Source organism: Oxyura jamaicensis, chromosome 10, assembly GCF_011077185.1.
Source record: "Oxyura jamaicensis isolate SHBP4307 breed ruddy duck chromosome 10, BPBGC_Ojam_1.0, whole genome shotgun sequence".
Taxonomy (NCBI): Eukaryota; Metazoa; Chordata; class Aves; order Anseriformes; family Anatidae; genus Oxyura; species Oxyura jamaicensis.
Genome location: NC_048902.1, coordinates 13,285,924 through 13,298,458, shown reverse-complemented (window position 1 = coordinate 13,298,458; position 12,535 = coordinate 13,285,924). Strand labels below are relative to the sequence as shown.

At 37.9% G+C, this 12,535-nt stretch overlaps 1 protein-coding gene across 2 annotated transcripts in view; it reads left to right on the top strand.

Annotated features, from left to right (window-relative positions):
- Positions 1 to 11,515, top strand: part of ZFAND6 (zinc finger AN1-type containing 6) — a 37,533-nt gene extending 26,018 nt beyond the window's left edge. For both annotated transcript variants that reach the window (XM_035335419.1, XM_035335420.1), the window contains 3 exons: positions 1,413 to 1,513; positions 9,836 to 9,949; positions 10,563 to 11,515. In XM_035335419.1, coding sequence (XP_035191310.1) covers positions 1,413 to 1,513; positions 9,836 to 9,949; positions 10,563 to 10,711 — 364 coding nt within the window. In that variant the 3' untranslated portion in view covers positions 10,712 to 11,515. The remainder of the gene's footprint in view (positions 1 to 1,412; positions 1,514 to 9,835; positions 9,950 to 10,562) is intronic.
- Positions 11,516 to 12,535: the final 1,020 nt, after the last annotated feature.

Here is a 12,535-nt window from a genome sequence, read left to right as displayed (position 1 = left end):
GACAGGCCAAGGGTAAGCAGGATCTGATTTCATCTGTTATTGTTGACTGATTCTGTTCAGACTGTTTTCTGCTCCTTAGCTTTTTATAGGAGGTGTTATCTCATGCTTGGGTCCTGCATATGAACTGAGTGCTAGGTGCCATGCTTGATGCTATATTTGGTCTTTCTATTCTGGGATTTCTAATTGAGATATATACTTTCTATCTTACCCTGATATAACACTTAATCTGTATTTAAAAAGAAATGCCTGTTTTACATATATATTTATACATATAAAGTTGTATATATACACAAAATGGTCTAGGTCAATGCACAGAGGTGAACCAGTTACAGTGCCTTGGGTTTGTTTTCCCACCTAACCTTTATAGTATTAACTTTTTTTAAAAAAAAAAATTTTTTTTGATCACTAGTTTATCAGTTACAGAAGAAAAGATGGATGGAGGCTCTGAGACTTGTGTTTTAAAAAAATCACTTGTTCTTTTTTCTCAACTAAAAGTAGGGGCTCTGGTCATACATTAGAGTTACAATGCACTGAGGAAATGTCTGCTAAATTGAAAATGGACTTTTGTAGGTGACAGCCTGCAGTTCAAGGCCTCTATGTAACACTTAACAATTAAAATTGTAGCTCTGATGCCCTGGTTGCGTCACGGACTACTTGTAGGGCTTTGTTGGTTCATAGACTGCTGGGTAATCTGATTTCTTGATTTCAGAGTGAATCCCTGAGAGGAAGGTGAAAAATAAGTTGGACGATTGGATAGTTTTACCCATCACCTGGACATTGTCCCACAGTAGAACTGCTGCTGAGAAGTTTGTCTGTGACTGCTAGAATTAAATCTGTCTCTCATAACTGTCCAGGGTATTCACCTCTGAGTTTGTAGCCACACTGATTTCAGCAGTATGGCTGACAGGGTTGAGAAACTTGGCCATCACTGCTTTTCACTGCAAAAATGTAAGGGGTTCTGCATACAACTGCAGATTCTTTATTGCTGGAAACATTGACATGCTGCAATTTTCTTGTTTGTATCACTGGAATACCAGAAGTACCTCCTCTACAATTATCTTGATGGTGTATATTATAGAAACCTTTGCGCTTTGAATGTTGCATTGTTGCTTCTGTGTGAAAGGACAGTATGCCAAACTACAAAAAGGGGGGGGAAAAAGACCTAAACATTTTTTGGTAGTTAAACTGACTATATTCACTATGAATGCAGTGAATGCAAAAATGTTTAATTTTTCATCAGCTCAGCTTGTCTGGTATTCCTAGTGTAACGCTTTTTTTTAGTGGTTACTGAAGCAACTTCAGAGTGAAAAGTTTTGGCATGGTCTCTTGTCAAGACTTAAAGTATTTCTTTAATGAATGCTCTTAGGATATGGACGTTCCTTGTTTAAAAATAACTTTTTTTTGCCTTCTAGCCCTGTGTCAAGTCAGTCACTTTTAACAGAATCTGTAGCGTCATCCCAACCGGATAGTACGGCTGTGGACAAAACAGTACCTGAGACAGAAGATTTGCAAGGTTGGTGCCTAGTTTTCAGAGATGGAGCTTATGAATAATGTTTTAAAATCTGTGTTCGTAATACACTCCTGTTCAAGAGATGGCTCATTCTCAAAACCAAATGTTCTGTGAAATCAGATGGCAAAATAAGGATTTTTTTTAATATATGAGCCTTAAACTGGAAATTTCTAAATTTAATTGTGGATTTCAGTATCTGTTGCATCAGGTTTATTGGGATTGGAAATGCACATCATAAATGAACCTATTGTTAAGTCTTTATGCCACAGCTTCTGCATGTAGATAGAGCTCTGACTATATATTACTTCCCAAAATAGTCATTTTCAGGTTGGGCAAATATCACAGAAGTTTAAGCGTACTTGGAGAGGATGTTATGACATAGCTAAGAACAGTGTTATTCTCTAGTATAAACGTGAAATGCCTACAAAAGAGCCTTTCACCTAAGAACTTTATTTGCTGTGGTGTAATATTTTAAACTACTGAAATTAATGTTATCGAAGATAAAATTATGGAACTATGCACTCTGGTTGCTTGAAGGGAAATAACTGAGTGGATCACTTCAACTGTATAGGCCTAAAATCCTTACTGATCTTACAAGTAAAGTGTTTTTTTTCCACATTGATTGTTACGTACAGTCTTGCAGAGCTTAAAACTAAAGTGTTTGATAGCATTTATTAGGAAGATGCAAAAATAACAGATAGTATACCAAATCTGCTCAGTCCTGTAATCTACAGACATTATAAAAGTTATTTAAAGGTAAGTCAGTAAGTATTTTTTCTTTTGCTCACACAGATAAAGCTTCAGTGAGTAGAGCTGTTTCTATGGACTTGTCTTTAAATAGTTGTTTGGGTTTTCCCTTAAATATAACGTATAATTCCACTTAAAGTTGATAAATACAAGTTATTTTGTTGAATTTTCAGTATTGAAGTTCTGCATTACAGTTATTATACTAACCTGAGTTCTCCCTTTTTGTAGGGTAGAATAGTAGAGTCGTTGTTTGTGGCTATTATCTCCTTGGTGCTGAGTAAAGGCCACATAGCTGGTGACACAAACAGTAGCTGTGAAACTGAGAGAAAAGGTGGTAATGCTAAAGTAATTTTGTACTAGCCTTTGAGAAGTCAGTTATTGGACAAAAGTTTGTTTAGTCTTGAAGATCTATTCTAGAGGCATGTACCTGTTACTTTGTTTTCTGGAGTTGAAAGCTTTTGTTGCCTCAGCTTTGACAATGCGCACACAGCATGCTCTTAATATACAGATCAATGACATCTGACCCTTCCTGGTTTGAGAAAAGAGCAAGGGCTGAAAAGGGTTATGCTTCTAAAGTTGTATATATTTGCCCAGTGGAGGTAGGTTTGCAAGGTAGGCTTTCAGCTGATGTACTGCTCAGTAATGAAATAGCTTTACTTTCAGCTCAGCACTATAGACAAACTGGGATGGGCTGTGTACCAACCGTAACCTAGCTCCTATGCAGGTATGTCCCTTGCAGGGGACCTCAGAAGTAGAGCAAACGCTGCAGATACACAAATCTGGCACTACAGGTTTATTCTGATATTGATACAGCATGTATCAGGCAACATGAAGTCGATTTTTGTACACTGTTTTTCCTCTGACCGTCATGTTGTTTTTTTTCCCTCACTACTTCAAAAGTTTCCACAACCTGTTAGTCTCATGATCATTGTTTTCCATCCAGTGCCTGAATTAGTGCCTCTGTTTACATACGTATCTTGCTTGCTTGGCTTAGCTGTAAATCAAAACTCTGGGTTTGTAGCACTACTGCTTTTTCACTTGGAGGCAGGAGGAAGAGTACTTTATTCTAAAATAATCTTTGGTTCTGGTACTGTGTGGTAACTTGGGCCTGTGAAAAGACTTCCCCAGCAAATTTCCAGAACGTCTCTCTTCTTAGTAATTTGGATAAATGTGTACTCCTAATTCTCCTTAGAAGATGGTTTCTCAACTAGAAGCTTTGATTTCAAGGGTATGTTCCTATTTTACAGTACACATTTCAAGGATCAACCTATGTCTGGTGTTTAGAGTACTTCAGCTGTGTCCTTTTCTTTGTACCTTAATGATTTCTAAACTAAGAACATCAGCACGTAATTGCAGTTCTAAATTACAATCTCTATTTATAACTCACGGTGGCAGGGTCAGCCCCATTTTCTGAAGAGTGCTTCTGTGCTGTCCCTTAACTGAAAATCATCTGAAATTTAGTGTTTCCAGTTTTAATATTCTACTTTAAAAGTGTAAGTTTGGAAAGAAAGCAACTTATAATGGATGCTAAGTGGACTTAATTGAATTGTCACAATTCTGCACCCTAAAGACTTTTTTTCCTCACATTGTTCAGAATTTGAATTTTAGGCTGCTGACAAGAATGTTAGAGAAATGTGTGACTCAGTTATTTAGCATTGTCTGGCTATGTAGTATTTTAAAAAAAAGTCTCGGTATTGTGGGAATTGGTCCCAGACAGAAGACCTTATAATTCTACTCGTGTTGATGCGGGGGAGGAACAAAATAAAATTGTCTGATTCAATCACTTGTTCGGCATTTATTATTCAGAAAAATATTGCTTCATTAGAATACTTGTCTGAAGCAAATTGTTTTGTACTACTGTAATAAGTTAGTCTACTGCAGTTGTTTGGTCGAAGTCCCATTACTTAACATTTATTAGATCTTACTAGTATATAAAATCAATGAAAGATTAGCTGAATGCTTGGTTTCCTAGATTATTTTAAAGCAGACATAAACGGGACTTGAGCTTTGTGCACACAGTTCGTGCTGTTTGCAGAGAAGCTAAAACCACAAAGCTAAAATCCCAAAGAGCAGTTGAGATTTTTCTCTTAATTGAATTTGTGTTTCAAAAGAAATAAAGGACAATTACAGAATATGTTAATAAATCTAGTCTTTACATTTAGTGATTGTCATAATGCTCGTAGGTACTGAACTCTGCAAAAAGCCTAGATGCTATAAAGTGGCTAATAGATATTTTTATTTTGAATTTAGTGTTCTTATGAACATATCATTAAAGGTGACCTAAAATGAAACACATTAAAGTAGGTACAATCTAGCTTTTCTAGCAGCTTTCTTCTATTTGGAGCATTTCTTGAGTTCAGTTCAGCTGAAGAAATGTCTCATGGATTGCTGTACCTTTCACTCATTACAGCATTGTTATAATTAGCCGGTCAGGATTCCTTATTTGTTAGCCAGTGGGTTAATGGGGCTGCCACCTGGCAAGCCTGCAAGCGAATAGAGGCATTTCACTGCTTTGGGACTAACAGTCTTTGAAAACATCCAGGTTAGGAATTGTACTTTATATTTCAGGGATGCTTTTAAAGGTAAATGAAACTTGTCCTGGGAAGCAGGATTTTTCCAACACGTACTCATTGGAGATTTTACAGCTCAAGAGCATTGGGATCTAAGTACAGGCTATATTAATGGGTGAGCTCTCAGCCTCTGAGGCTGAAAACTCCAGGGTGCCTAGAGAGCTGATCTGTTTTTTGAGCACATTGTGAATTAGGAAGGTCCATATATTAGCATGCAAAATTCAATCAATAATGTACTATGGCACTGTTAGTATTTTGAAAAATCAAGCTTAACCAACTTGAATAACTAGCTAAAAGGTGCGTGTTTCTTCCTCTCAATGAAATCATCTGGCTTGGCATTAGTCTAGGTTTTTGAGAGGTAAAACATTTCAGTAATTATCATTGCTGACTAAATAAAGCTTAATATTAAAACCAATGAGTAGGTACAGAATTTTACATAGAGATAACTTAAAACTTAATTCTAGTGAACTAATGACATCAACTGCATTGGGCCTTTTCAGGACTGTTTCAGTAAACAGTACTGGAAAGGAATTGATGGATACTTGAGGTTTTTGTGACAGTACCAGGGACTTAGATGTAGAGTATAATTTTGATACAGATGCAGAAAATGATGTAGGATAGCCTGATTTACCAGATGAACGATCCAGGGAGAAATGAAACTCATGATAGAGATTTAAACTAAATTCGATAGGTAAGTGTGCTTTTATTTAAATGCTCTATTATCTTATGTAAACTTTTACTTAGTGCTTCCATACTAAAACTGCATACAAGCTCACTTATATATGTAGTAGAATATATATTTTTTTAACTTCTGCTTTTCTCCTAAGGCTACTTATGTAGCTCAGTGATGTGGTTTCTCTGGCAAACTTTACTTTCTAGTTCACATTTATAAGAAACAGCTCATGTTTGTAGTCAGTGATTTTAGTAAATGATTTTTAAAAATGCAAATAAGTTAAATACTGTAGCTTTAATACACTTTTTCCCTTTGCATATTTTCTCTTTTCAGGTGCTAGTTTTGTTCTTACCTGTCTTTCATTTTTATCTTCCTCTCCAGAGGTTTCTATGGGAGTAACTGATCTTTCGTGTTTTAACTCTTGTCACAAAATATTTATCACTTTTAGCCTTGCTTTCTATTGCTATTTGGGAGTTTCTCCTGTAGAATATCAGTGAAAACTAGGTGTACCTCACATCTTTTATATTTAAAATTTTATGATTTTATCCCATACTAAATTTTTCAGGGGAAATCCTAGCCTTGCGACAGAATACATATGTAGCTTTTGGCTTTGGAAGTAAGGTTTATTTTCCCAGTTTGCCTGAGGTTTACAGCAGTTCAGAGGCAGTCAGGGGTCAGGTAAAGGAAGCTTGCGTTCTCATAGTTTCCTAGATGCTTTGACATCTGAATAGTTTCACCTCAAGGAAAAGCTGGAGCTACCAGCTATCGGTCCTTGGCTGAAGGAACTGAATTTGAATCCAGTCTTTTTTCAGCCCATAATATCTACTGGACTTCATCTTTCTGGTCTTCACCTGTAGGCTCAAGATGTATGGGATGAGGAGGGGAAATAGTTTTCCCTACGTTCTAACTTGTAACAGGTTGCTTGGGAGCAGTTTGAACAGTTAGAGGATGCCAGATGCTTTTTTCAGCTGCTAGTTTTAGTTTAACTGCAGTAATGGAAATTTTTAAAGGGGAGTGAAGTAGTTCAAGAGAGTGTAGGTGAAAGGTTTCTGATGAAAACTGGGGGAATGTTCTTGCAGTCTTTTACACTCTTCTTTTAAAGAAGTTCTTTATGTCTGTGCTAGTGAAATGCTGGTCTGATCCAAGCGGATGAAATTTAGGCAGCAAGCCTTTCTAAACTGCACAGAGACTTAGTGTGAAGTGCAAGTGGTAAAAAACAAAACAAAACAAACAAACAAAAAAAAAACACAAAAAAAACGATTTCTCCTTTTGTCCCATCTTTAATCTGAGACTGAAACAATCCCTCTGCACTGTTTAGCTCATGTGGGTGGAAAAGTGCAAACAAAAAACCCACCACAAAACGAATGCAGCAATATCCTACTGTTACTCTTTGTAGGTGCAGTGTATTTTAGGTTGATTTTTTTCAGTTTGTTGTCGAAATGTTAGTAGTGATCTTCTGTTTAGGATTAACTTTAAATACTGCATTCATTTGGGGGAGACAGTATTCTTCCTAGGTGTAATGAAATGCACTTAAAAGGTAAACATAGCTGTTAGTCCCCTTCCTGTGGGAATGACCTTTTTCTTTCAGAAAGTCTGCCTGGTAATACAGAGGCAACGAACATAAAGCATCCAGAGCAGGGGGAGAGAAAAGAACAGAAGAAATGTCAGGAGCTTTGCAACAAATGCGCTCGGTTCTGTGTTGAGCCTGCAGGGATACAAGGACTGACGCGTGCTTCATCTCCTAGGTGTTGTTTTCATGGTCAGTCAGAGTATGTTGAAGTTCAAGCAGGCTTGGCACAAGCAAAGCAGTAGCAAAAGCTTCTGCCTCTAGGAGGAAATCCAGGCTCTGGTTGTTTTGATCAGCTAGGAACATGTTCTGTAAAATAAGGAACTTCTAGCAGGCAGGCCAGCTTGTCACCTGCAGAAAAATGAGTGTTTCTTCATGCTTTATTCTTTTTCGGTTAGTTGGCAGCTTGTACTGGTACTGCCAGTGCTTCTGTTCTCTAGCTAAAGGCAGAGCTGGGGCTGGGGGAAGGGAGGGAACCGGTTCAAGCAACACAGGCAGCAGCATCCTGGAATCCAGACAAAGTACAGCAGCTGGGAGTGGTTGCAACATATTTCCTGCAAGCTCCAAGCGGGGTGGTATTGCACTTTACCTGGCCTTTTTCTATTGTGTTCATCATGTTTAGTTTATAGACTGAGCACTAAGCACTGGTGCCTTGTTATCTAAAGGTGCTTTAGTAGTCAGGACATCTATAATTATCAAAGAGGACTTTGAGTTAAATCTCTGGCTTCCATGGAAAAGCAAACGGATCTAAAATTTATGGTTACTACAGTAGATACAAAATGACTCGTGGCAGCAGTAGAAAAATCTTCCCACTCGGTTCCACAGAAAGCAGCAGCCCTTAAATATTTTTAAACCTTTTTTAGTGTGAGATTCATATGCACAAAGAAGATCTATGTATGTATTAGAGCCTTGTTATGCAGGGAACAGTGCCAGTTTTTCCTAAATTTGGTTAACAGTTAGAGGCTTTCTGTAAAACTTGTATTGAAATAACTGGATCTTGCTACAAGAGGAAGTGCAAGCCTGGGAGTTTTAGCTCCTAAATGCCAATTTATGGCATAAAGCTTTCTTAACAAATTAATGAACACAGGAATGTCTGTTCTGTATAACACTGCAAGAGTTCAGTAACTCTTACTTCTTCTGATACTTACATCTTTTAATCCTTACTGCTTTTATACTGATCTTGCAAACCTTTTAATGTTATCTGTCCACTCACATATTTGCCCTTTAACAGCCATGTAAAGCCACTTGCAAACTATTATTTTTATAAGTTTCCGGAAAAGAAAAATCTGGTGCTTGTGACATAGATGGTGGTTTTAAAATGATTTAATAAACCATATTTAATAGCCTGTCCTTGCTGTCTTAACATTTGAAATATGCTACCCACTTGTGCAAAGTCTGCTGTTCAGAGATTTTGCTAGCTGTTGATGTCTCTACCATGTTTTGATACAATACAAAAAAGATGAAGTGACACTTCCTTAACCACCCTCCACCCCCCAAAATTAAATAGCACGAGGAGAGGGGAGAGCAAAAACCACCTGGATTATCGAGCAGAGTCACTGTCAACTGGCACAGAACTAGCAAGGTCCTTGATGCATCAACAGTCTGTACCTAACAAAAGTCCAGCTGCACAGAGATGCCTGCAGCTATTTCCTGACAAATGTCTGGGCTTGCTGTTGTATTTTATTCTTTACCACACTGGTTCTAGTTGATGCTCCTCTGTGCTGGAGCTTGCTTTTGTTCTTTCCCTCTTTTACTGCAAATACTCCTCACTTCTGTGTACCTTACTAGTAACTTGTCCTGCTGTCATACAGCAATAGCTGCTTGGCAGAGCTCGGATCTTAGCACTTCTTGGAATTAAGTGTTTTTTTTTTCTGGTTTCTATTTCTGTTTTGTAATGTAAGGAATGTGCAAATACTTGAGGAAAACCAGCCAATATCTATTTTTACCTAGGTAAGGCAAATACTATGGTTACTTGTTTATAATCTTCCGTGTCACCTGTCCCTTTCAGACGTGGGAAAATATAAAGGTAGTCTGAAGGTTGTCCCAGCAAATATCTTCAAAATGAGATAGGTGTTTACCTACCTCCTGAGTTTCAGGGTAGTGTACTTCCCCTTATATTTCTGTGCATCTTGGGCTATTAGTGTCTTACCCTTAATTAGTGATGAGCCCCTGTGTAGGCTTTCTCCAGGTGTACATGAGCAGCAGCATCACAGCACTAGAGACTGTTCTGAAACACTGCCTGCACTTCGTATGGCTTCAGTATTGCAGCCTTCAGCAAAAAATAATGTTGCTTCAGCATTTGGAAGGGAATGTTTTTCTGAACCGATCCTAATAATATGCAAAGCTTCTTACACTTTTTATAAGCAGATTTTAAGAAACAGACCAGTAACACCCATAGGAAACATCTGGTGTTTGATTTTCTTCCGAAATCTGGTAGCACTGAATCTCAAACCTAATTTTTATTTATTCTGATGTATAAAGGGATGGACATCATTTTTTTTCCTTTATGGTATTGTTGTACTGTGGGTTTTGTATGAGTGTTCAGTGAATTCTCTCCGTGACTTAGACTGAAGGTTTGGAGGAAGGGAGTTCCAGTACCAGTGCTGTGAGTACATTATACTTCAGACATGGAAGTTGCAGCAAAATTGCTAACCCCAGAGTCCAAACTTACAATGTGGGATTTAAATTTATTATATGACTTAAGCAGGGGAAGGGGAGAGAGAGAGAGAGACGCTTTTCCACTGTTCTCATCAACTTTTTAATATTAGCTTCAGTGTCAGAGAACGCAGAGCCTACACCTGAAGAACAAGACAAGTCACTTGACAAACCAAAACAGAAAAAGAATCGCTGTTTCATGTGCAGGAAGAAGGTTGGACTTACCGGTAAGAAATAACAATTTTACTTCCCTTTCTTAAAAGGAGATTTAGGCTTTGGGCCTTTGAAAGGGTGTTCTCTTAGGGCAAAATTGGGGCTTGGTCATCTCTTGATACTGTAAATTTCAAATAAAAATTGGGCAAAGGTGCTTTCAGCTGGCTTATACTAGATTTAATCTTTCACGTATGCATTTTGTTTTTCAGCTTCCTTTTTTTTTTCTAGTGAAATTTATAACTCCAAATATTGCCCTTTTAAAGTCTGCATAGCTGAGGAATTGGCTGATGTTTGCTGCCATTCACTAACCACCTTTTGCAGTGGTTCAGTGAAAGGGCCTGAGGAACTTGAGTTTTGTGGGGTGAAGATTAACAAATTAAATGAGCAGGAGGTCTCCAAGGGTTTTGTACTAGTATATCTTGGTAGGAGGGAATGGTCAAGTCAAATCTTACTGTAATTGCTTAAATATATTATTTGTGATTCTTATGCTTTCTGCAGCAGAGGCTCTTTGGCTGATTGACACTGGTGACTGAGATTTATTGATAGTGAGTGAACACATTCAGGATTTAAAGCAGGCCAGTATAATTAAGAATGTTGAAATGTCTAAACTAATATTTGTGTCCACAGGGTTTGAGTGTCGGTGTGGAAACGTTTACTGTGGTATGCACCGCTATTCAGATGTACACAGTTGCTCTTACAATTATAAAGCTGATGCTGCTGAGAAAATCAGAAAAGAGAATCCTGTAGTTGTTGGGGAAAAGATCCAGAAGATCTGAACTGCTGCTTCTGCTGGAATACAAAATCCTTTGACCATCTGCAGATTAAATTGACTTGAGCTTTTTTCCTTAGTCATCAGGAATGTAGAGCAGTGTATCTTGCCTAGACCTTTTAATCATGCATGTCATCAGATGAATAGATTTTGTTTTTGTTTTTTTTTTTTTTTTGAAAATGACTGAACATTTATTTTCATTGCAGTTTTCTGTGGCTGAAGACATAAGTAAAACTTTACAAGTATTATCCTTTAAGATCATTTTAATTTTAGTTGAGTGCAGAGGGCTTTTATAACAAACATGGAGAAAATATTGGAGGGCTGTGCTTTTCCAGGTTTAAACATGCATGCGTTAACTTTGCAGTTTATTTTCTTGTTGTATATAGCTTTTCTCTGCAGCACAATTTCCTTTTTTTGATAATGCCTTGTATGGCACAACTAGTTATCAGTAACTGAATGTATTTTAATCATTATGGCTGCTTCTGTTTTTTTCCCCATTAACGAGAGGTTATACATGTTCGCATATTAGCTTGTTTGCACCCTCTACCTATTTATGTATGAATCATTTGTAATGAGAGTGTGTGCTGAGATTGTGTGTTTTTTTTTTTAAATTGGTTTTTGTTTTTGTGTGTATGGGGGGAAGGCTGTATGCACATCACTGACTGCAGGTTTCATTGGGATTACATCCATCAGTTTGTCTGTACACAAATATGAAGAATGATCTGAAGTACCTGTGCTGTATTTATGTTTATCCACGTCTTAACTTTGATTAAATAAAATTAAAAAAAAAGAGCCCCTGTGGCTGTCACTAGCATCTGTCATCTGGATTTTTCCTGCTTTATTTTCATGGGACCTTCCACTGGCGTTTCGTTTACTTACAATGCATTGATCCATAGGCTGTACCTAATCCAATGCCAGGTAAGTTCTGATTTATATATAGAGAGAGAACTTTTTACCTTTTCACTTATAACTACAGGTAAGACTCTGATTTCCAGAAGCTTTCTCTCTTGTATACTTACTGTGGTACACACTGCTATTCAGATGTGCACAGTTGCTTCTACCTTATATAGTGATCCATGCTGCACAGGGAGTTCTCTCCGCTTCCATACAGAGTGTCACTCACGTCTGACAATGCACTTTAGTTGGGGACGTGCCTACAAGAAGAACAAATGTTGCCAGCTTTGAGTCAGTGATGAGGCTGTGGATCCATGCGTGTGTGACTATGGTCCTAAGAAATACTGCTGTGGGGTTTGTGATCCACTGTCTGGAGCACTGCACAAACTTCCTTGAAGATGAAGATGGTTGAGAGAAAACTGTCCTGAGACGGTTTCTCCAGTTCTTCTGAGGTTTGAAATCTGTAGGTTTCAACATTGAACACGGCCGTAACCACCCTCCTTACGCTCCTTAGGGGATCTACAGGCTTGTAAGTAATCCTCCTCTGGGGGTAGAGGGTATTTTATGATCTTGTTGGGGGGTGTTCATTAATTTCCTTTTAGTTAAGACTGCCTATTTTGTCAGATCAGAGTCAGTGCCTCAACTATTCATCCATCCCGGTCATCCACATGACAAAGGCCGAGTGGTTTGTATAGTAGCGCAGTAAATTCAGCCAGCGATGCTTATCACAGAACATAACAGCACACTGAAGTAGAACCAATTCCTCTCCAGATGGTACTGCTCCCCAGTTGAAACTTCACTTCGGTGACTTGCCTGCTGCCTTTGAGCATTTGTGAAATAAATGAGATTGCGTGGCTTTATTTAAAATGTTAAATTTTTAATCAAAGCTGACTGCATCCTTTAAACTTCTGAATGCTCTTTAAAAACTATGGCTGGC